This window comes from Lissotriton helveticus, chromosome 3_1, assembly GCF_964261635.1.
Source record: "Lissotriton helveticus chromosome 3_1, aLisHel1.1, whole genome shotgun sequence".
In the NCBI taxonomy this organism is placed as follows: Eukaryota; Metazoa; Chordata; class Amphibia; order Caudata; family Salamandridae; genus Lissotriton; species Lissotriton helveticus.
In genome coordinates, this window is record NC_136061.1 from 846,374,038 (window position 1) to 846,395,004 (window position 20,967).

The 20,967-nt window shown below is 45.2% G+C and overlaps 1 protein-coding gene across 1 annotated transcript in view; it reads right to left on the reverse strand.

Moving 5' to 3' along the window:
- The window catches only part of PSMB2 (proteasome 20S subunit beta 2), a 192,166-nt gene that overhangs the window by 15,695 nt on the left and 155,504 nt on the right, over positions 1-20,967 (reverse strand). The window contains exon 5 of the mRNA XM_078681151.1: positions 15,365-15,414. Coding sequence (XP_078537277.1) covers positions 15,365-15,414 — 50 coding nt within the window. The remainder of the gene's footprint in view (positions 1-15,364; positions 15,415-20,967) is intronic.

The window sequence follows — 20,967 nt, forward strand, 5'->3', positions numbered from 1 at the left end:
ATATCTTTTTGTACAATATTTTTTTCAATATCCAGATCTTTCGGTGTTCATAATTTTGATTAAATATGCCTCTGTATTTTTAAGGATTGATTTTCCAATACAAACCATTCTTTTTGTGGTTAAGTTTTTTTTCTATGTTATTTCTGACACCTTCGTCGATGGCCATCTTTTTTGGAAGCTTCTCTCCTTGCTTTTCTTATTCTTTAGCGGTCTCCCGGCGGATGCTCCTAAATAACTGATGCATACAGCCAACTGGTATCTGTTCGGTTTTATGGGGCTCTTGGCTGCTACCTCAGCCACGTGCCCTAAATATTTTCGATGGCATTTTACTGGAGATTACCACCAAAATCAAGTTTTTACAGGCCCAATATATACAGGCCTTTCTCTAGTATTTCAGTAAGTGTACATTCTTGTTTTTCTACCGGTGCTGGAACGCTATAGAATTTGACACCGGTTGTTGGTACTTCACTTATTTTTAATAATTTTATTTTTAGCCTGACTGCATTACATTTCCTTCTTTATTACAAAATCAACTGTTCCCTTTAAGTGATGTAAGTAAAGATTACCAAGGCTTCCTTTTGAAACATTTTTCTTTGACTTACTAATTCCAGTACCCACCCTGTTGTTTTTTTTACAGAAATTATGCCCTTGCTCATTTAATTGTCCTTGTCCTGGTGATGATCCACTCATTCTTTTGGGTTTTAACGCCATCAACACTTCCCAAAATTGGAATGGATTGATATCCTTTGAAATTAAATTACTAAATTGGTTACAAAATGTTCTGATGTATTTCACTGTCGTTTTCCCTTCTATGCACACTATATACAATGTAAGTTGTACTCACTGTGTGATCACTTGAGCACTAAATCACCACAATTGTAATCCTGTGTCTATTTTGCTGTTGAGTAATATGAATGTAATATGCTTCCTTAAAAACCAATTAGCGGGCACCCTGTCTTGTCAATTTCTCGATCAAGATTGGCTAATTTGCTTTTGTTCACTGACTGATAATTTTGACAATTGTTTATACATTCCCACACTTGGAACCCCTGTTGTGTAACTATACGAATTTTACAGTGAGCATGGTTTTTGCCATGCATGCTTTAGAGCAAGACTGGGCAGCAATCACTGTGAGCGAGGAGTAGGTACCTGTAAAGAAGCATACCTCTCCCATTTTCATTTTGTAGATGTTAGCAATTTCTTTGGGTATTAAATGACCCAAGGCACTCTGTGATATAACTACAGTTATGCACACCAATCTTTTAGTAAATCTGTGTGTATTCTCAGGAAGTTCAGCGAACTGTAGTTTAAAGTTCATGCATCAGAGTAAAGTGTAATATAAATCGAATTTTGTTAAACTTGCCCCATGTGAAAAATGAACTAAATACACCACTTGCGGTTCAAATGCAAATTATGTTAATAGGTTAAATAACTGGTTGAAATTTCCTTAAATTTCAAGACTCCAAAATGTTCTAGAACCCTACTGCTAATTCATTCCAACAGAAAATAATTTTTAAAATTGAAAGTTACTACAAATGTATTTAAATGTTCAAAAATTGAAACGTAACAAAAGCAAATATCAATATTGAGGCAGCTACCTCAGAAATGGAATAATACTTTTACAATATTTTCCAAAAGTGCTGTGGCATTAAAAGACGAGAACCCACCTAAAGTCTTAACTAAGGAGCGGAGATTACATTTTTAGAACCCAGAGTTTGTTTACAGTAAGGAAAACCCAAAATGGAGAAAACAGCCTGATGACCACGGGCTGGTGAATCTTGATTTAAATAAATTACCTAAATAAGGGAAAAAATGATTCCACAAATTGAGAAACAAAGTTTAAAAACAAACTTCCCGCAATTCTTCTCAAATATGGAACAGCATTGAAAATAGTTATTTTTTTTAAAAAACAAATGGATAAATCAAGAAGCCTAAAAGACACCAGAAAACAAAAAAGTTAAATAAATAAAAACTAAATGGGTTGGTTCCCCCCCCCCGAAAAGATGATCACACAAACTTGTACTGAAATCGTGGAGAAACAATCCAAAATATTTTTTTTTACCATGGTTAGGTTGTCAGCTTTATAAATTCCACCCACATTTAAAATTGGTAGGACCAGGGCGGCGTTAAGGGGTCATCAATACCAGATTCACATAGTTTTCCTTTTCTTTAAAACTCACACAAAAGTAGTGTTTTTTTGCCCAACAAATCTAAAAGAGGTGACCATCGTTACACAACTCTTGATTTGCAAAACCACTTCTACTAATCCAGTACTCAGGATGCAAATGCACAAATACTAAGCATTACTCAGTATGCAGATATGGACATTTTGATAGGGCGCACACGGAAAAAGGACCAGTTCAGAAACTGTTTATACTGTGCTTCGGATTCCAAGAGTACACAAATTCAACAGGAGGCACCTCTAAAAAGCATGTTGTACTCAGGATGTTGAGGCATCAACCTTTATATAGTACTAGAGAGATACAGGAGACCATCTGTGGACAAACAAATTGGCAGAAATAAATATCTGCTTAAAATACTCAAAATGCTGGGGCTGAACGGTAGCAATGCCTTTCTCTACAGTTTCCCACACACTTCACTGACACATGTTAAGCACATTCAAGTCCCAGAAAGCCTTGAAGCCCTAAAAAAATATGCCCACATCACAGTCATCCTCATGGAATTCAACTGATTATTCATCCCGGCCATAGCGCCATCAAAACCTGCTTCATCATCTACCAAGTCACCACGAACAGCACCCTTGCACATCTGCCAGACAAGCTCACCACCTCCAATAGCTCTCCGCACACCCGCAACCAAGAGAATACCAGATTGGAGATGAAGGGAAATAAAAGAAAAGTCTCCAGCAAGGTCCTAGATCAACAACCCTGTATCCATCCTGACTGCCACAGCTCTGTTCCAACTCAGAAATTAGCTAAAGACACACCTTTTTGAAAAACACTACATCACAAAGTATTACAGTTCACCTCCACTCTCAGAACACAGCCACTCTCCGTTCACTTGTATCTTTGCTTTTGACTCTGTTCAGAGCTCTGCTGTTTATTGGCTAAGATCATGCTATAATAATACCACATTGTGTAAAAAGCCACCTTTAGACAGTAAGGAATGTCTAAAGCAGCCATCTTCATACAGTACTGGAGATTAAAAGGGCACATATTTATACATAACAGGACATTTAAAGCAGCCATATTTATACAGCATGCTTACAATTTTTTTGTGAAGTTTTATATAGCGCGAACTAGACCCGAAGGGATCAGAGTACTTTACATGACCACCAGTTACGTTACAGATGGACACATTCATTTTTGTTAGGCAAAGACTCGAACCCGGTTCCCCAGCTCCGAGGTTGACCGCCCTAGCCGCTAGGCCACATTTAGTCCCCAATAATCCTAATAATGTCAAGTTAAGAAGTAAAGATTACCTGTAGGCCTGGATATGCATTGTAGGAATCTTAATAGAAGCTATAAGTGTTACAATAATACCCAGTGATGTGAAGGTGAAGAGTCCAGATCGTGTAATGCGTAGGAGCACGCTAAAAAATTTACCAAAGTCAAGGTTCGACATATTTTTAGGACTATTTATACGTTTTTTCCCAAAACAACATTGTGGCACCCATAAATTGAAATTGCGGAATAGCAGGTCTGAAAAATTAGGAAAAATAAAGCATACTAGGCAATATCGACAAGAGAGTTAAACAAAGCATTCTGCCACATTAAGAGTCCATGGGCATCCATTGCCCATGATTTAATCAATCAATCAATCAATCAATCAAGGACATTTATAGAGCGCACTACCTACCCGGAGGGTCTCAAGGCGCTTGGGGGGGGGGGGTGCCGCTACTGCTCGAACAGCCAGGTCTTGAGCTTCTTCCTGAAGGAGAGGTGGTCTTGGGTCAGGCGCAGGTCGGGAGGGAGGGAGTTCCAGGTCTTGGCGGCCAGGTGGGAGCAGGACCTTCCTCCTGTTGTCGTTCTTCGGATGCGGGGGACGGCGGCGAGGGCGTGGCTGGCTGATCGGAGGTGGCGTTTGGGAGCGTAGAAGTTGATGCGGTTGTTGAGGTAGCTCGGGCCTTGATCGTGTAGGGCTTTGTGTGCGTGGGTGAGGAGACGGAAGGTGATCCTTTTGTTGACGGGGAGCCAGTGCAGGTCTCTCAGATGTCCGGAGATGTGGCTGCGTCGGGGGATGTCGAGGATGAGTCTGGCTGAGGCGTTCTGGATCCGCTGGAGTCTCTTCTGGAGCTTGGCGGTGGTTCCGGCGTAGAGGGCGTTGCCGTAGTCCAGTCGGCTGGTGACGAGGGCCTGGGTGACAGTCTTCCTGGTCTCGATGGGGATCCACCGGAAGATCTTCCGTAGCATGCGCAGGATGTTGAAGCATGACGAGGAGACGGCGTTGACTTGTCTGGTCATGGAGAGGGAGGAGTCCAGGATGAAGCCCAGGTTGCGTGCGTGGTCTATCAGTGTGGGTGCGGTGCCCAGGGCGGGGGGCCACCAGGAGTCGTCCCAGGCGGAGGGCGAGGAGCCCAGGATGAGGACTTCCGTCTTGTCTGAGTTCAGTTTCAGGCGGCTGGTCGTCATCCACTCGGCTACATCTTTCATCCCTTCGTGAAGGTTGGCTCTGGCAGCGGCGGGGTCGTTGGTCAGGGAGAGGATCAGCTGGGTGTCATCGGCGTAAGAGATGATGTTCAGGTTGTGTTGGCGTGCGATGGGCGCGAGGGGGCTCATGTAGACGTTGAAGAGGGTGGGGCTCAGCGAGGATCCTTGAGGGACGCCGCAGATGACTTCGGTGGCCTCTGACTTGTACGGTGGTAGACGGACTCTCTGTGTTCTTCCGTCGAGGAAGGAGACGATCCATTCCAGTGCCTTCTCCTGAATTCCGACGTTGCTGAGGCGCTGCACTAGGGTGCGGTGGCAGACAGTGTCGAATGCCGCGGAGAGGTCTAGGAGGATGAGGGCCGCTGTTTCTCCGTTGTCCATCAGGGCTCGGATGTCATCGGTGGCAGCGATGAGGGCGGTCTCGGTGCTGTGGTTGGCTCGGAAGCCAGACTGTGAGGGGTCGAGGGATCCATTCGTCTCGAGGAAGGCGGCCAGCTGTTTGTTGACGGTCTTCTCGATGACTTTGGCTGGAAACGGGAGGAGCGAGATGGGGCGGTAATTTTTGAGTTCGGTGGGGTCCGCTGTTGGTTTCTTTAGTAGAGCGCTGAGTTCGGCGTGCTTCCAGCTCTCCGGGAAGGTGGCGGTGTCGAAGGAGGTGTTGATGATGTCCCGCAGGTGGGGTGCGATGACGGTGTCGGCCTTGTTGAAGACGTGGTGAGGGCAGGGGTCGGTTGGAGATCCGGAGTGGATGGAGTTCATCATGCGGATGGTGTCATCGGTGCTGATCGGAGTCCAGGCGCGGAGGGTGGTGGTGGGCGGCGTTGCTGCGGTCGTTGTGTGCGATGGTTGAATGCTGAAGCTGTTGTGTATGTCCGCGATCTTGTTGTGGAAGTAGGAGGCGAGGGAGTTGCAGAGGTCTTGCGATGGGGTGATGTCGTTGTTTACGGCGTTGGGGTTGGAGAGCTCTTTCACGATGTTGAAGAGTTCCTTGCAGTTGTGTGCGTTGTTGTCCAGACGGTCCTTGAATGCAGTTTTCTTGGTGGCGCGGATCAGTTGGTGGTGCTTCCGGGTGGCAAGCTTGAGGGTGGTCCTGTTGTCCGGTGTTGGTTCCCTTCTCCAGACTTTCTCGAGGGCTCGGCAGTTCTTCTTGGAGCTCTTGAGTTCGTCGGTGAACCATGGGGCTTTCTTGCTGCCGGGTCTGCTGGGCGGGGTCCTCAGAGGGGCGAGTTCGTCCGCGCAGTTGCTGATCCACTTCGTGAGGTTGTCGGCGGCCTGGCTGGGGTTCGCTGAGCTGGCGGGAGGGTGCTGACTCAGGGAAGCGGCGAGCTGGTCGGCTGTGATCTTGTTCCAGCTTCTTCGGGCAACCTGTTGCTGGTGGTGGTGGATCGTCGTTCTTCTAAAGGTGAAGTGGACGCAGCTGTGGTCCGTTCAGTGGAGTCCTGTGGCGTGGCTGAAGGCGATGTCTTTGCTGGATGAGAAGACGGCGTCGAGTGTGTGTCCGGCGAGGTGGGTGGGGGTGGTCACCAGCTGCTTGAGTCCCAGGTTTGCGAGGTTTTCCAGCAGGGTGGTGGTGTTGCGGTCGTCGTTGTTCTCCAGGTGGAAGTTGAGGTCCCCGAGGAGGATGTAGTCGGCGGAGAGGAGGGCGTGTGGGCTGATGAAGTCGGCGATGTCTTCGCTGAATTGTGTGCGTGGTCCCGGGGGTCTGTAGATGAGGGTGCCTCTGAGGGTGGTCTTGGGGTTGACGTGGATCTGGAAGTGCAGGTGTTCGGCGGGTGCGATGGTGTCGTCGGTGTTGGTCGTGATGCGGATGGTGTTCCTGTGAATGATGGCGATGCCTCCTCCTGTCTGGTTGACGCGGTCTCTCCGGATGATCTTGTAGCCGTCCGGGATGGCGATGGCGATGTCGGGCGCTGAGGAGGCGTTCATCCAGGTTTCCGTGAGGAAGGCGACGTCTGGGTCTGTGGTGTCGAGCAGGTTCCAGAGCTCGACGGCGTGTCTGTGGACGGAGCGGGTGTTGAGCAGGATGCACTTCAGGTTGTTGCTGCTGGTGTTCTGCTCGGTGGACGCTGGTGCAGTGCAGGTCCGGATGCAGGAGAACTTGCAGGACTGGCAGATGAAGGGTCCTTGGGTGCGTCTCGGGGTGGCTCGGTAGCATCCAGGGGTTCGGCCGGCGTTGAGTGCGTTGAGGGTGGCGGCGTCGTACGTCCGGCGGGTGGGCTGGGGTCTGCGGGGGCCAGGGGTCCTGGCGCTGGGCGCGGTCCAGGCGCGGACGGGCGCAGACGGGCTTACCTTTGGCGCACCTTCGGTGCTCATTCGGTGCTCCCGCTGCGCGCGTCCGCTGCGTGGTCGCTCTGGGGGCGTCATAAGAAGGGAGCGGTGAGGGAGGGTCCGCTGGGGGGCGGGTAGCGCGGGGACCAATCGGCAGGCGGGGGGGCGTGTCCGGGGCTGCTACGGCGGGAAAAACTGCATTAGCATTAGCAGTTCCATTACAGAGTCAATTATTTTTGAAGGCTATGCTGAGTTGAGTAGGATAAACCTTAGGTCTTGTATCCAATTGAGCAATGCTAAAAGCCCGGGATGTGGGAGGGTTATTTATTCCTACACTGCAGAACTAGGACAAGTAAAAAAACATTTGCTCTGGACCTGACTAACTTTATTCTAACATTCATGAAGGTCAATGAAAAAGCATAAAAATTCCTCATTTTTTGTGACACTCAGCTGTAATGCTATAAAGAGGTGAAAGACAGCAAGGCCCACTGAATGGTAAGAGACCTCTGACAAAGGCCGCCAACAGCAAAGGTTTTTAAGGGTAGCTTTACTTACAATAGTCAACTCTAGTATCATAGTCTGGTAGATGGATGTACAAATGTTATTCGAATGAAAAAGACATTGTTTCAAAGTAGCCAAACTAGTACATACTAAGACGTAATAGTCAAAAAGTTGATTTGAATTTTACATTTTTTAGATAAAAACACACTGCTCTGCTGACCTCTAAATAGTGCAGAGAACGTTCTGTGAAAATAGAAGGATAAGTGAATAAAAACGGCACAGTAATGGGCTGATTCATAAGGAATTCCGAAACTATCTTAGGTAGAAATGGAGGATGAGGTCTAATTACTACCATATAGGAATTATAGATTATGAACTTCTTAACAACAGAATAGGCCAGTAGCTCACTCAGCCTACGTGCAGAGGTTCCAGAAACTAGGACGCAGACTTCCACTATGGTGCTGTAATGAAGCTTTGTGAATACGTTCAAACATGGACCAAATCAATTTTGAAAGTTCAACGTTAAGCTCCATTGGAAATGAAGATGCTCTTATTGGAGGAAAAGTTTTTCAAGCACTCTAAACATTTTTTCAATATCAGGACCTTCATAAAGGCAGCTTGAAACAGACTTTTTTTGTATCTATTACTATTCCAAGTAGAACCCGGACTGAAGCAAATTGCAGCTATAATTTCCTCTTGGCAGGAGACGGTTTATAGTCATGCTATTAGCAGAATGTTTTCAATTTGAAAGATTTGAGAGTCTTTTGCTTTCTTTATTATACCTATATATATGCTTGTGGTAAGCTCAGGTGTTCATGACATGCGCTCTACAAATCTGAATAACATAAGAAACATAACATATTTGTAGATTGAATGCCCTAATAGAAATCATGTGTACTTGTTGTTGTTCACTATAGGAATGTGAAAATAGGGGTCCTCGATGCTCACAGCACTCATCCACTCTTCTTTTGCAAGGTGTGGAAAGATCTGTTAGCGTGCTAGCATATGGAATTGTTTCTTGCTGACCCACTTGTTGGCTAATCATACATCCAGAATTGATCTGTCTTACTTCATGAACCATTTTGGAACTAGGAAGTATCTTGATTAAATGATTTTCCTCCTGAAAAACAGGCAACAAAAATAGTCCTTATGCCTCACAAACACAGAGATTCCCTCCTTGTGCAACTGAACTAGGTGGTATTTTGGAGCTGGCGTTGGTGGAATAGAAGGACGGTGTAACCCTTAAGCTAAACTAGCAGCCACCTTGTAAAATAGGCAGTACCCACTTGTCACCTGCAACGTCTTGCCCTAAAAATTGTATTGTACAATTCTCTGTCCTAATTGGAGCAGATGGAGAGTCAAAGAAGTAGTCATCTGCTATTTGACGGGCCTCCCAGAAGAGAAGACATACTGGGACTGTGATGGCTTATTTTTAGAACTATGTCTAAATCCATTGGTAGGCGCAACTCTGGCATTGTTAGTGTTGATGAGTAGTTACAGCTAATAAGACCTATGAGATGATTGAGCCCTCTGATGAGAAAAGAACAGAATCTTTCTGTGTGAACTGAGAACCTCTTCTTTTTCTTGAGGCTGACCGTTTAGAATATCTCAATTTTTATTTTTAGAACTATGTCTAAATCCATTGGTAGGCGCAACTCTGGCATTGTTAGTGTTGATGCTGTAGTTACAGCTAATAAGACCTATGAGATGATTGAGCCCTCTGATGAGAAAAGAACAGAATCTTTCTGTGTGAACTGAGAACCTCTTCTTTTTCTTGAGGCTGACCGTTTAGAATATCTCAATTTTGTTCTCTTTATCTTCTCCTCCTCTTCAGCAAGTTGGCCAAAGAAAGCCGATTCTGAGAATGGTAGATTGAGGTCTTGGAGTTGGATGTCCGGTTTCAGTGACAGAAAATGTAATCAGGAGGAATGACATTTGCCACTCTGATGACTTGGATGGAAAGAAGGTGGCCTACTTGAGCCACCTCATTAAAGCCATATCTGTAATTTCATGGCAGGTCATCTAAAAGCTTCTGGAGACTATTCCCATAACTCCCCAATGTGAGGCATTAATTGCGCTAGCGGTTTTCCGCATAGTGGCCACAGTGTTATGCAACTTTCATGCCACATCCATGCTCTTATTCTCTTGATAAAAGGGCGTTGTTGTTTCTGCCTTCTCTGTACTCCAAAAACAATAATAAGAGTCAGGTTTGAGATAAGACCATAACACAAATCTTGTTTGAGAGGCTTGTACTTGTTTAGTAAGCAGGGTGTGGTTCCTTTCAGCGTCGCTGGCATTAGAAATTTCTCCTCCGCTACATATAGCAAACAGAGGTCCAGAAACTGCTCTAGGTTAAAGAGTTTCCATAATGACAGAAAATGTCTTAGGAGCTGCCAGGTGAACATACAGTTTCTTGGCACTCCAGACCAAGACACGCTTACAAGTGGTAATGTCATACTCGGGGGAAATATTTGAAGGAGATACAGTTGAGCATGTGGGCGTATAAGAAGCGTGTATAGTGCCATCATCCAAAAGGTTAGATCTCAGGGGAGATCCTGCGGAACTCTTATACTTCTCTTTTGGTGAAGGTTGCTGCATACCCAAATACTAAATGGGAAAGCAGAGGCACCCTCAGTGGGATTATTGGAGTTGGAAAATGACTTGGCGTTAATGGTCTCTTCCTTATGGAGACATAGATATCCGTCCGGACACCAGAACAATCTTGGTGCTGGAGAAGGAGGCTGAAGAGGGAGCTGAAGAGGGGGCTGAAGAGGTTGCAAGGGCACCTGTAAATTAGATTTGCTCGGGAGACTGATCAGGTGATGAGGCCAACTTTAGCCTATGTATATTCTGGTGCATGGCTCAACGCCGAAAATCTCAACATTAATCAATGCAATGGTGAAAGGTGACCCTGCGCAGAATGGAAACTCTTTAACAGAGTAAGAAGGTGGAACACGAACGAACAAACACACAATTTTACTCGGTGAGAGTCAAGAGCACCCTTTTTTCCCCACAGGAGGGACATTTCACAAATAGTCCAGGAACGATGACAAGAAAAACATTATAAAAACACCTATGAAGGTTTCTTCGAGATCAAAGATAGCGAGAGAAGGCCAAAAACAAAGAGCGCGGAGAGAAAAAACCTCAGAAAATAGGTGAAAAACCATCCAGAATCTTCCAGGATCCCACCCGCACAAGTAAAAAAATACTGACTTTGTGAGGCAACTGCCAATGCTAGGCATCAGGGATATGAAGACCCTCCATACTTAAAGAGATCATATGCTTTGTTTAACTCTCCTGCGGAATTAAAGTTACAACTGTACAATTTCACGAATTTCATGTTATGGTTGTTAACTTGTAATTACGTGCTAGTCGAAGCAAAATTTTACCTCAAGTGCCCTCATGCACACTCTGTAACTCCCTTACAGCATTTCAACTGGTTAACATACCTCTAGTGCAGACTTATCTCAGGCCTAAATGCACTCAGATGCCCTCATAGAACACTCTTATGGGTCTGACCAATGCTTCTTATTTTGTAAAGTTGTCTATAGAGCTACAATCTTTCCATACCAACTTCTAAAGAGCAAATCCCAAATAGTTTTGTATAAATGGGTTTGCATCGTCATTTTTTATTAAAGAGCACTCTAGATTCGCACAGGCTCCAGACCAAGTAAGACTTTGCATTCAACTATTACACAGAGGAAAATGCTTCTTTTGACCTCTCTGTACTAGAGAATAAACATCCCAAATGGTACAGGAGTCATTCGAATGTACGTATGAGCAATAAAACTCACCATGTGGTATTGCCATGGTGGTGTGCCCAAAAACAGAAAATAAGTTGGGAAGCTGATTATGTGAATGAAATCCAAGGTATTAACAATAAAAAAACAGACAACAGATTCATGGCAATCCTCCTCCCATCCAAGTCACAAGTAAAGAGTAGGGTGAAAGAAAGAAAGAGAACGGGAGAGAAGGAGAGAATCAGAGTGTGTTTTAGAGAGAGAAGCCGATGCACTCTTGTTGGTATTTCTCTCACACTAAGCCTAAGGTGACTCCCCATGAAATTTGGTATCAGGCCAAACATCCAAACAAAATGACAATTTTCTTTAAGCCTCCCAAGTGTGGCCCATTTGGGCCACTGATGTGCAATGAAGTTAGTTCGTGACTCGGAGGCATTCATAGTCTGTTCCACAGCTGTGGTTATCCACTGCACTTACACACAAAGTAAGCAAACAGACGTACTTGATTGAGTAAGTAGCAACAGACACTGGAAAATACTGATGTTCATGTCCCACTCCTCATGCTAAATGCCAGATATCTCACATACTTGAAATGAAACTAATTTCAGGGACTAGTTGTATACTATATATATGCCCGACAGCTAGATCAGGGTCTCAATATTAAGAAAATGTGAGTCTGGCAATGCTTTGTGAATAGGAAGCGGCATAATAAGCACTCTTCACTAGGGGTGCTCTGAAGTAACAACTGGTCAGAAACCCTCTAACAGACGCTACATTGGGAACTGCAGCTTTACTAAAACAGATACAAGAGGACTGCGCACAGATGACGCTCTTACCCCAAACATACTGCTGTTGATCATGCAAAAGCAATTGCCTAAGGCTGGAGATTGCTACACTGCTATGGGGAGCTTAATTTACAGAAAGTGAAATATACACTGCAACAAGAACTGGCTACACTGCAGAAAAAATACGAAATGTTACCTTGTTTAAAAATATAATCAGGCGCACAGTTCCCTATTATCTGATGGTAGAAACGATCCTTTTTCTAAGGTCTAGCTAAAGGGCGCAGAGGCAAGTGTCACTCGAATTTACAGTGAATTCCACATCTACTGATCGTCTTTGGTTTGAAAGTTATTCCTTAAGCAGGTATAGGAAACACGGCAATGGCTGACAGCACTGTATATTTATTAGCATTCAGACAATAAGGGTGAGTTTTGGGGCAGTGGAAGTCAGAGTGCCAGATAGACTTTGTTACCTGAACCCCTTACAGCCTGTGGCTGCAACCTAGGGACTGAAATTTTCATCCATGCTGAAGTGAAATGACCTGGAGGAAACAGAGAACCTGCTACACAAGGCTGGTGCTCCCAAAAAAACTGGAAGGGACAAGGCAAAGCTAGATGTTTTGTCAAAGGAAGCCCCAGTTCCCTTACATGTCAGCCTCACTGACTATTGGGCTCTATGCTTCGCATTGCTCCCATTTTCTACTGCGCTGCACAGTGCTTTTTTCAACTGGTACACCACTTGCAAGCACACAAGAGGCTGTTCCTGAGCATAGATGAAGAGGGGATGGCCAGGCAAACTCAGAACTTGCCCCGAATCAAGTGCTTTAGCTGCAATCATATCCTTAAAAGCTTTTCAGCGAGCACTGGTCCAAACATGCCAGCTGAGGAGGGCCACTGGCTTCTCAAGGCAGGTTAACAAAGTAGACTTTGGTACAGCACACCTACAGACCTACAGTTACTCAGGGGCCTAACTTAGTCAGTGAGTTCGGGTGGTATGAACCCGCAAATGTCCCAAATAACAAAAAGCACAGGGTGAATGTGTGGGATGACCAAGGTTCTGGATGGACTGTTCTCATAAGGAACAGAGTCAGTATCGATTTGCATTAGATGGGCCTCATGGACTCATTTAGAGTTTGGCAAACAGCTACTCTGTTTCAACGGCGACGGAGTGACTCAGCTGCCAAACTCAAGGTCCATCCACCCGCTCAATTTAGAATCGGATGGATCACAAGTTTTACACCGACGGAGTAAAATTCACTTTGAAAGTGTAAAACTTCCTTTGGCGGTCTGACTGAGTAGGTGCCATCAGAAATAAGACATGCGACTGTCCGCCCTATTTAGAGTAGGCAACCAGGTGGCTTTACTTTACTGACTATGACCGCCAGGTTTATCCTGGTGGTGAAATACAGTATTAAAACTAAATTACCCCCACACCATGGGGAAAAAAAAAAAAAAAAAAAAAAAAAAGACGTGCAGGTGGTCATTCTCTCCCCCCCCCCAAAACAACCTCCTGATTTGAAAGTTTGGAAAAGTTTGAAGGCCAGCAGTCATGTTTGAGAGAGCCGTCCGTTAAACTTTTACTACACTGACAGGAACCGCTATGACTGCACTTGCTGCCAAAGTATAAAAATGTCCTCTGGGTCGCAGACCTCACTAAATTCAGTGGACAGAGTCAAGGCAGTGAACTGACTGCCTTTGCTCTGTCTGCTAAATCCTGTATTAGACCCTCTGCCTAGAGTGACAGTGGACGAAAAACAATGGTTTGGAATGCTACACCTGATGGACTGCCAGTGTTTAAGACTATTTGCAAGCATTCGTCCCACCACCGTTTGGGTGTTTGATTGCCAGTAGTATGTCTGGAAACCTGTCTGGTAGCCTTCTACTGCCTATGTTTGGGGATTTTAAAAAGTAAATATGAATACATTCAAGGAGTACTTCTATGGGTGCAGATGTACTATTTTTCTGGTATCAATCACCAAGGGGCATATTTACAAAGAAGTGAAGTACAACTAGCAAGGTTGCTGCACTGCGTTGCTTCACCTTAAGAGAGCATAACTGTGCCATCTCTTCAAAGAAATAGCACAGTTCTGCTATCCTTTGTAATGTTGCACTTAGAGCTGCCTTGCACCAATGCAGGCACCTTTATGCCATGGTGATGGAAGTCTGCATTACAGTCAGGATAGTTGCTATGCAGGAAAGCATACCTTCCAGCACAAAACTATACTTTGAGGCGTTTTCCTCTTTGGACGTGTCCTGCAAAATGCAGCACACAAGCAAAGAGGAAATAAGTAGAAGAAATAAAGATATTTCGCCTCGTTATGCCAGCCACAAGTAGGCACATCAATCTAGTGCAAACCTATGTCACAATGTAAATCTCGATTTGTGTCAAAATCCATGGGTTAATGCACAGGAGCGCTCATGCACTACTCGGGGAACATATACTTGACGCAAACTAAAACAAGGCACAGCATTGCGCTGCGTTTTCTTCCAAAATGACATGTGTGGTCCTGTAAATACCAAAAAGGATTTTGCAGTGGGGTTGCGTAAAAAAAGTGATGCAACCCATGCACACAATCTGGGCCTATGCAAAGACAGTGAAGTTTGCATCAAAATTCATGGGTGGATGCACAGGAACGTCCATGGAGCTCCTTCCTACCTGCAGCAAAGTAAAACACAAAGCAGCACAATGCACTGCGCTGTGTTCCTTTTCTTGCAAAGCCACATAATCGACATTTGTGTGCTTTGTAAATACTGAAAAGGATTGTGCTCCAAAAAAGTGACGCAACCCAGACGCAAAATCTTTCTAAATCTGGATTTAAATATATTTAAGATCCTAACTCGAAAAAAGAACAAGTTAAAACCTCTTTGTGAAATAAAGATGGCAAGAAAAATCGACAGATATAGCAGATCCAACTCGGTTCCCCAGACCAAACAACCAAGCCAAGAAAGTATTTATTTAGAGGGGAGGGGGTTGCCACACCCCAAACAACTTCCTCCCTCTGAAGCTACGCCCCTGCAATTACTACTTTCCCAAAGGCACCACCAGTTTCTTTTCAAGCCAGCATTACTGGTCCAACAGTGCCCTCCAGAGAGAGCAGACGTTCCTGGAAGAATGTCTATGGGTATTCCTAATTACCTCCTCAGGGTGACAGACGCACTAAGATAACCTTCCCTGAAGCAGAACATGGTTACACGAGTAGAGGAAACCAAATATAGTAAATAACCCTCTTACATACATGCCAAGAGAACAGATTCAGGCGGGAGACTCAGGATTTTGGACTCAAAATTGCCTAATTTTGTCTGTCTCCCGCCTGAAATTGCCTCTTCTGCAATAGAATTCAATGGGGGAAATACACTTCCGTTTATTTTTGTTGTCGTTTTGTTTAACTTCCCTCTTTACCCCTCAAAATGTTGGCACGTATACTATTAACATCAGTAAAAGTCGAGGTTCTCGAAGACCCACCTCCTCTACACACTTTCTCAGCAGCTCAACCGCTTCCTCTCGTGTGAGATCTGCAAAACAAGAAGTGAAAAATGAGATTTAATGGCACCTTCAACACAGACTGATTTTTTGCTTAATTGAAACGACTGAGCCGGGAACCACATCCACCCCCTTCCCAGTCCTCGATTTACAGCTAGCAGAAAATGCGTTCCATATGCACCCAAGACGTCTGGGAGCGCGGCCCTCCCGCTCATAACGAGCCGTCGACAATCGATTGGACACAGTCGGCGCAGGCATGACGGAATGCCCGCCGCCCTCTGGCCGCGGACGGGCCCTCGCGCCGCGGTCCAGCCAGCTCCAGCCCGGACTTAATTAAGGGCTTCCTTCCAATCGACTCCATCTGCCCCGGGGGCGCCTGCAGCGGGCGAAGGCGGGGGCGCTCGACGAAACGGGGACCCATATGGAGGGGTGGCACGGGGAGCTTTCATTCACACGGGTTCCCCGCGGGGCGCTGGCTGTAATAATGGAAGGCACGCGCGAGGTGCTGCTCCGTTCTCACACGTTGAAAGAAAAGGAACCCCTGAATAGCGACTGCGTACTGTGACAGCATATTGTGCGCATTTGGCGCGGCGCAGGGGAGGGGTGGGTGACGAGGCACCGCTGCTCTCAATGGATACACCATTGACCAAACAAATAGGAGTCATGCTAATAGTTTTGCGGGCTCAACCTGCTTCACTTAGTCCATGATATTCATAGAAAATGCATGTGTCTGTGAGATGGGCTTGTAGTGCTAAACCATTCACTATTAAGACAGGTGGCATTCGCAGCGACGTAGCAAGGGTGCCACGGCCCAACAGCAAGCAAGGAATATGGGCTGCTGCGTTTGGGATCGTTAGGAAAAACAGCGAAAGTTTTGCGCGAATAACCTCTGAGCTGAGCTCTTAGGTGATGCTGAAAATGGATGGATGGATGCTCAGCTACAGAATGCTCGCGTACTCGCCCAAAGCGCTTCCTGACCGGGTGTGATGCAAAGGCGGTGCAGTATCGGCAATGAGGCCTAACAAGAGTTTACGAGCCTCTCTACAACGATTAGCGAGTAAGCAACGCTCTCTACACTAGGGCCCATTGGAGACAAGTGCCTACGAAGCCTGATGCGTGGATGAGTTTAGCAGAGGGTCTGTGCCTAAAAACCGCAGTCTCAGTGGAATACCTTTTCAAAGAGACAATACTGTGTAACGTCGAATATTACATATTTCCTACTTTTAGAAGGTACGGTTTTGTGTTTTTTTTAGGATTTCTCTAAGGAACTTTACTTTAACCAGTGAGCGGGAGCATCCACACCGTGGAAATAGATCGTTTGTATGTGTTGTACAGCTTATGTCAACACGTTTTATTTGGAGACGTCTCAGGTTTATGTGATGCCAGGTACAGGTCACTAAAAGGACACTGCGTCTGCTGACTGTCCAAGCCAATCACACCACTTAAGCTATAAGATGCCCATACACAAAGAAGAAAATCTATTTTGTAGTTTGGTCAACAAAAACCCAGTGCAGAGCCCATCATGCACTTCACAATGAAATCCGGTTGGCCCATAATTTAGAAGACCAAAACAATGTTCAGGTCTAACATGCTGGAAATGGAAAGCAAATAAGCCTTTGTCTCGATCAATATTAAGAGTAAAGGGGAAAGTGCTAAAAGAAATGACCAAATATTTTACTGTGAATTTACATTTTAGGATCCAGCATGAGGCTGATTGCCACCTGTCAGATGGGCATGTCCACAATGTTAGATTTGTGCAACAATCCCAACAGAAGCCCTTTGTTTAGCAGTGACTGACAAGAAGCCACAATCTGCATATATAGGTACAAGATCTGGCAGCTAGCCTTGAAGAAAGTGAGTTACTTACCTGTAACTGCTGTTCTCCAGTATTGGTAGCTTTCATAGATGCACATGTTTGAATCATTGCACGTCAATGTGGGAGTCACTTGGTACCATAATAAAGCAGTTTGTATCACTATGATAGGCTACAACAGCCATGAACAATCATATTAATAGACTTTCTAAGCCCATTAGCTAAAAAGAAGGAACAAACTTCAAACCTTAAATCAGGTGATGGCACCCTCTGGAACACTCCCAATAGGCAGTTAGTTTCCCTCAGAATTTCAAGTACAAGTGTGAATAATTAATCTTGAGCTACAAGGGGAGCCTCTCAGGGCAGGCAGGTGGGTTGCATGTGAATCTATGAAAGATACCAATACTGGAAAACTGCAGTTACAGGCAAGTAACTTATTTCCTTCTCCAGCATTGGATCGGTCATAGATTGACAGCCTTAAATACGAACAACAAGTAGTTTTATAATGAAACATTTGTAATATAAAGACCCACTGTGGATAGTGGGTAACAGTTTAACATATAAATATAACAGTCTATGTATGATAAGTAAACAGGTTGTGTACAACATTATACGAGGATAAATATATACAAGTATAAATAAATAGAAGTAAATCTATATATACGAAATCCATATCCATATGTGGAGTAGTGTGGCTCACTGGTTAGAGGCGGCAGGCCTGAGAGCAGAAGTCAGCCTGGGACCAGGGTTCAATTCCCGACGCGGCAGGGTCGTGGACCTTGGTCAGCGGACTCGATAATTCTCGCTTCGGTGCTTACTCTAATCAGGGGTTCCACTCGGCAACTCTGGGCATTAGCTTGCCTAATCTCCACAACGGCCCCACCAATTCCGGGGATGCCTGGCTCCACCTTGGGGACTCCCAGCAAGGGACCATCCCACAGGGAAAGCCAGGACGGGTTCCCCAGAGTTATACAGCGCCGGGACGCCCCGTTGCTGGGGCAGCTGTGCGCTTTACAAGTATACTACATACTACACATATACATAGAAAAAGATGTTCCTGTAAATAATCATAAACAAGTACATACAGGAACAGAGGCTCACCTTATTGGAACAGAGGTCTCAACACTGGCTGTCAAACAGCTGCATGACTGCTGTACCGATTCTAGGCAGTAATGCTTTGTCACAGTATGGGTCCCCCTACATGTCTAAGCACAGCATATTTTCTCCAGCGGAACGCCTTTAAACATGGAAGCCGAAGTGGACACTGCCCTCGTTGAGTGCGCCTTTGCCGTGAGTGGTTTGCCACTGGCAACACTGGATGGTGGCAGAAATCCACCTTGAGGTGGTTGCCTTTGTGACTGAAGAAAACTTGTTACTTACCTGTAACTTCAGTTATCCAGTATTGGTATCTTTCATAGATTCACATGCTTAGAATCATCCCCGCCAACGAGGTGGGAGTCTCGCGGTACAATAAAATGAATATGCTACTTACCAGTATGCATCTGTTCTTGGCATGTAGGGCTGCTGACATTCATATCTATAGCATAGATCGCCGCCTAGTGTTGGGTCCGGATGATTGCATTGTTGTCCTGGAAGAGTCTTCGAAGTATCACGAGATAGGTGGCTCCTCCCCTGGACTACAGTGCGCATGGGCATCGACTCCATCCCCAGATTGTTTTTTTCCGCCATTGGTTTCGGATGTATATTCGTTATCTCCAGTTCGGAATCGATATAGACTTTTCTTAAGGCCTGAAGGCCTTTTCCTATACCGTCGGTATTGTTTTTGCGCTCGGTGCCCAACTCTGTTCCGGCTCTGTTCCCAAGTCGGATGTCCCGAGGAGTCGCGTGACTATTTGGTGCTAGAGGCCCAGTCGACGCAACAAGGCTTTCAACGACACATCATGGAACGGAGCCCGTTCAAGAAATGTCCCGTGTGTGGATCGAAGTATCCCCACATCGACGTCCACCCGGTGTGCAACAAGTGCCTGTCGCCGGACCACGATGAAGCCAACTGTATGGCTTGTTCCCGGTTTCGATCGAAGAAGACGATTCGACTTGGAATTCAGCCAATTAGGTAGCAGCACCCTCATAGAACCTTCCCCACAAAGAGGCAAACCCTCAGATTTTTATAGCACAAGTGACAGTAAGTATGCCATACTGATAAGGTAAGCCTCTCCAGGGAGGAGGGTGGGTCACATGTGAATCTATGGAAGATACCAATACTGGCTAACTGAAGTTACAGGTAAGTAACTCGTTTTCTTATCCAGTATTGGGGTATCTTTCATAGATTCACATGCTTAGAATCAGAATAGCTAGTAGTAAATAATACTAAGATGCATAGTGGATGGTGGGTATCATAAGAAAATTCTAAAAGATACGATGTCAAACTAATGCAATAATATATACACCATCCGATTCCAATAAAGAGCAAGTCATAAACATATGCATTAACTAATTATATGCAATACAGAACATGACAATAGCAGAACTAATGTACTCTTATCAAATAGGCTTACCTTATCTAAAAAGGTTTCGTAATACTGCCTGACCAACTGCTGACTCAGCCTCTGTTGCCAGATCCAGGCAATAATGCAGAGTAAACGTGTGCACACTTTTCCAGGTTGCAGCACGGCAAATTTGTTCCAATGACACACCAGTGAATAGTGCAGTAGAGGAGGATACTGCCCTGGTAGAGTGAGCTTTAGGTTATTTGATAACTGATGTCCGGCCTTGCAATGGCAGAATTGGATAGTGGATGCAATCCACCTTGAGATTGTGGCCTTCGTTACTGCTGAACCTGGCTTTTGACCACCTTAAGAAATAAATAACTGGTCTGATTTTCTGATGGACACAGTCCGAGAAATGTAGAACTTCAAGCATATTTTGACATCCAAGGTATGCAAGGATTTTTCCGACGAGGAAGTCGGATTAGGAAAGAAAGATCGCAATATCACAGGTTCGTTGAGATGGAATGAAGTAGGAACCTTAGGTATGAACGTGGGATTAGTTCTTTAAAGGACATAGTCATTAGTGAACTTTAAATAAGGCTGTCTTATAGTGAACACTTGTATTTCACTGACTCTTCGAGAAGAGGTGAGTGCCAATAGGAGAGCTGTATTCCATGAGAGATATTTCAAATCTGCTTTGTGAATGGGTTCAAATGGATGTTTAATTAGTTATTGTAGTACTAGATTCAGTCTCCATTCCGGAGGAGGAACCCTAATAGGTGGAAAAGCCCTTTCAGGAACTGTTTAATGAGACAATTGGACCTAAGGGATGCCGCTCCTGAAGATCGTCTGTATGAGGAAATGGCAGCTAGATGCAATTTAACAGAAGCAAACATAAGACCAGATTTAGACAATGACAATAAATAAGGTAGAACCTTATCCGGAGAACATTTCAGCGGATGTAAATTCCTGTTGCTGCACCAGCAACAACATCTCTTCCATTTTAAGGCATAGGTCTTCAATGTAGAAGGAGTACTCGCTCTATCCAGAATATCTCTGCAGACTTGAGGTAAATCTAAACCCTTGAACTCCGAGAATCCAGAAACCATGCATGGAGCTGCAGTTGGGCTGGACGAGGATGAAGAATCTGGCCTTCGCTCATTGACAGATTCGGTATTGTTGGAAGGCGGAATGGTTTGCACTTGGAGAGAAGGAGAAGTTCTGTGAACCAGTGCGGACGTGGCCATTTCGGCGCTATTAGAATCATGCAGCATGGTTCCATCTTGATCTTGCGCATAAGTCTTGGGATCAGGGGAAAGGGAGGG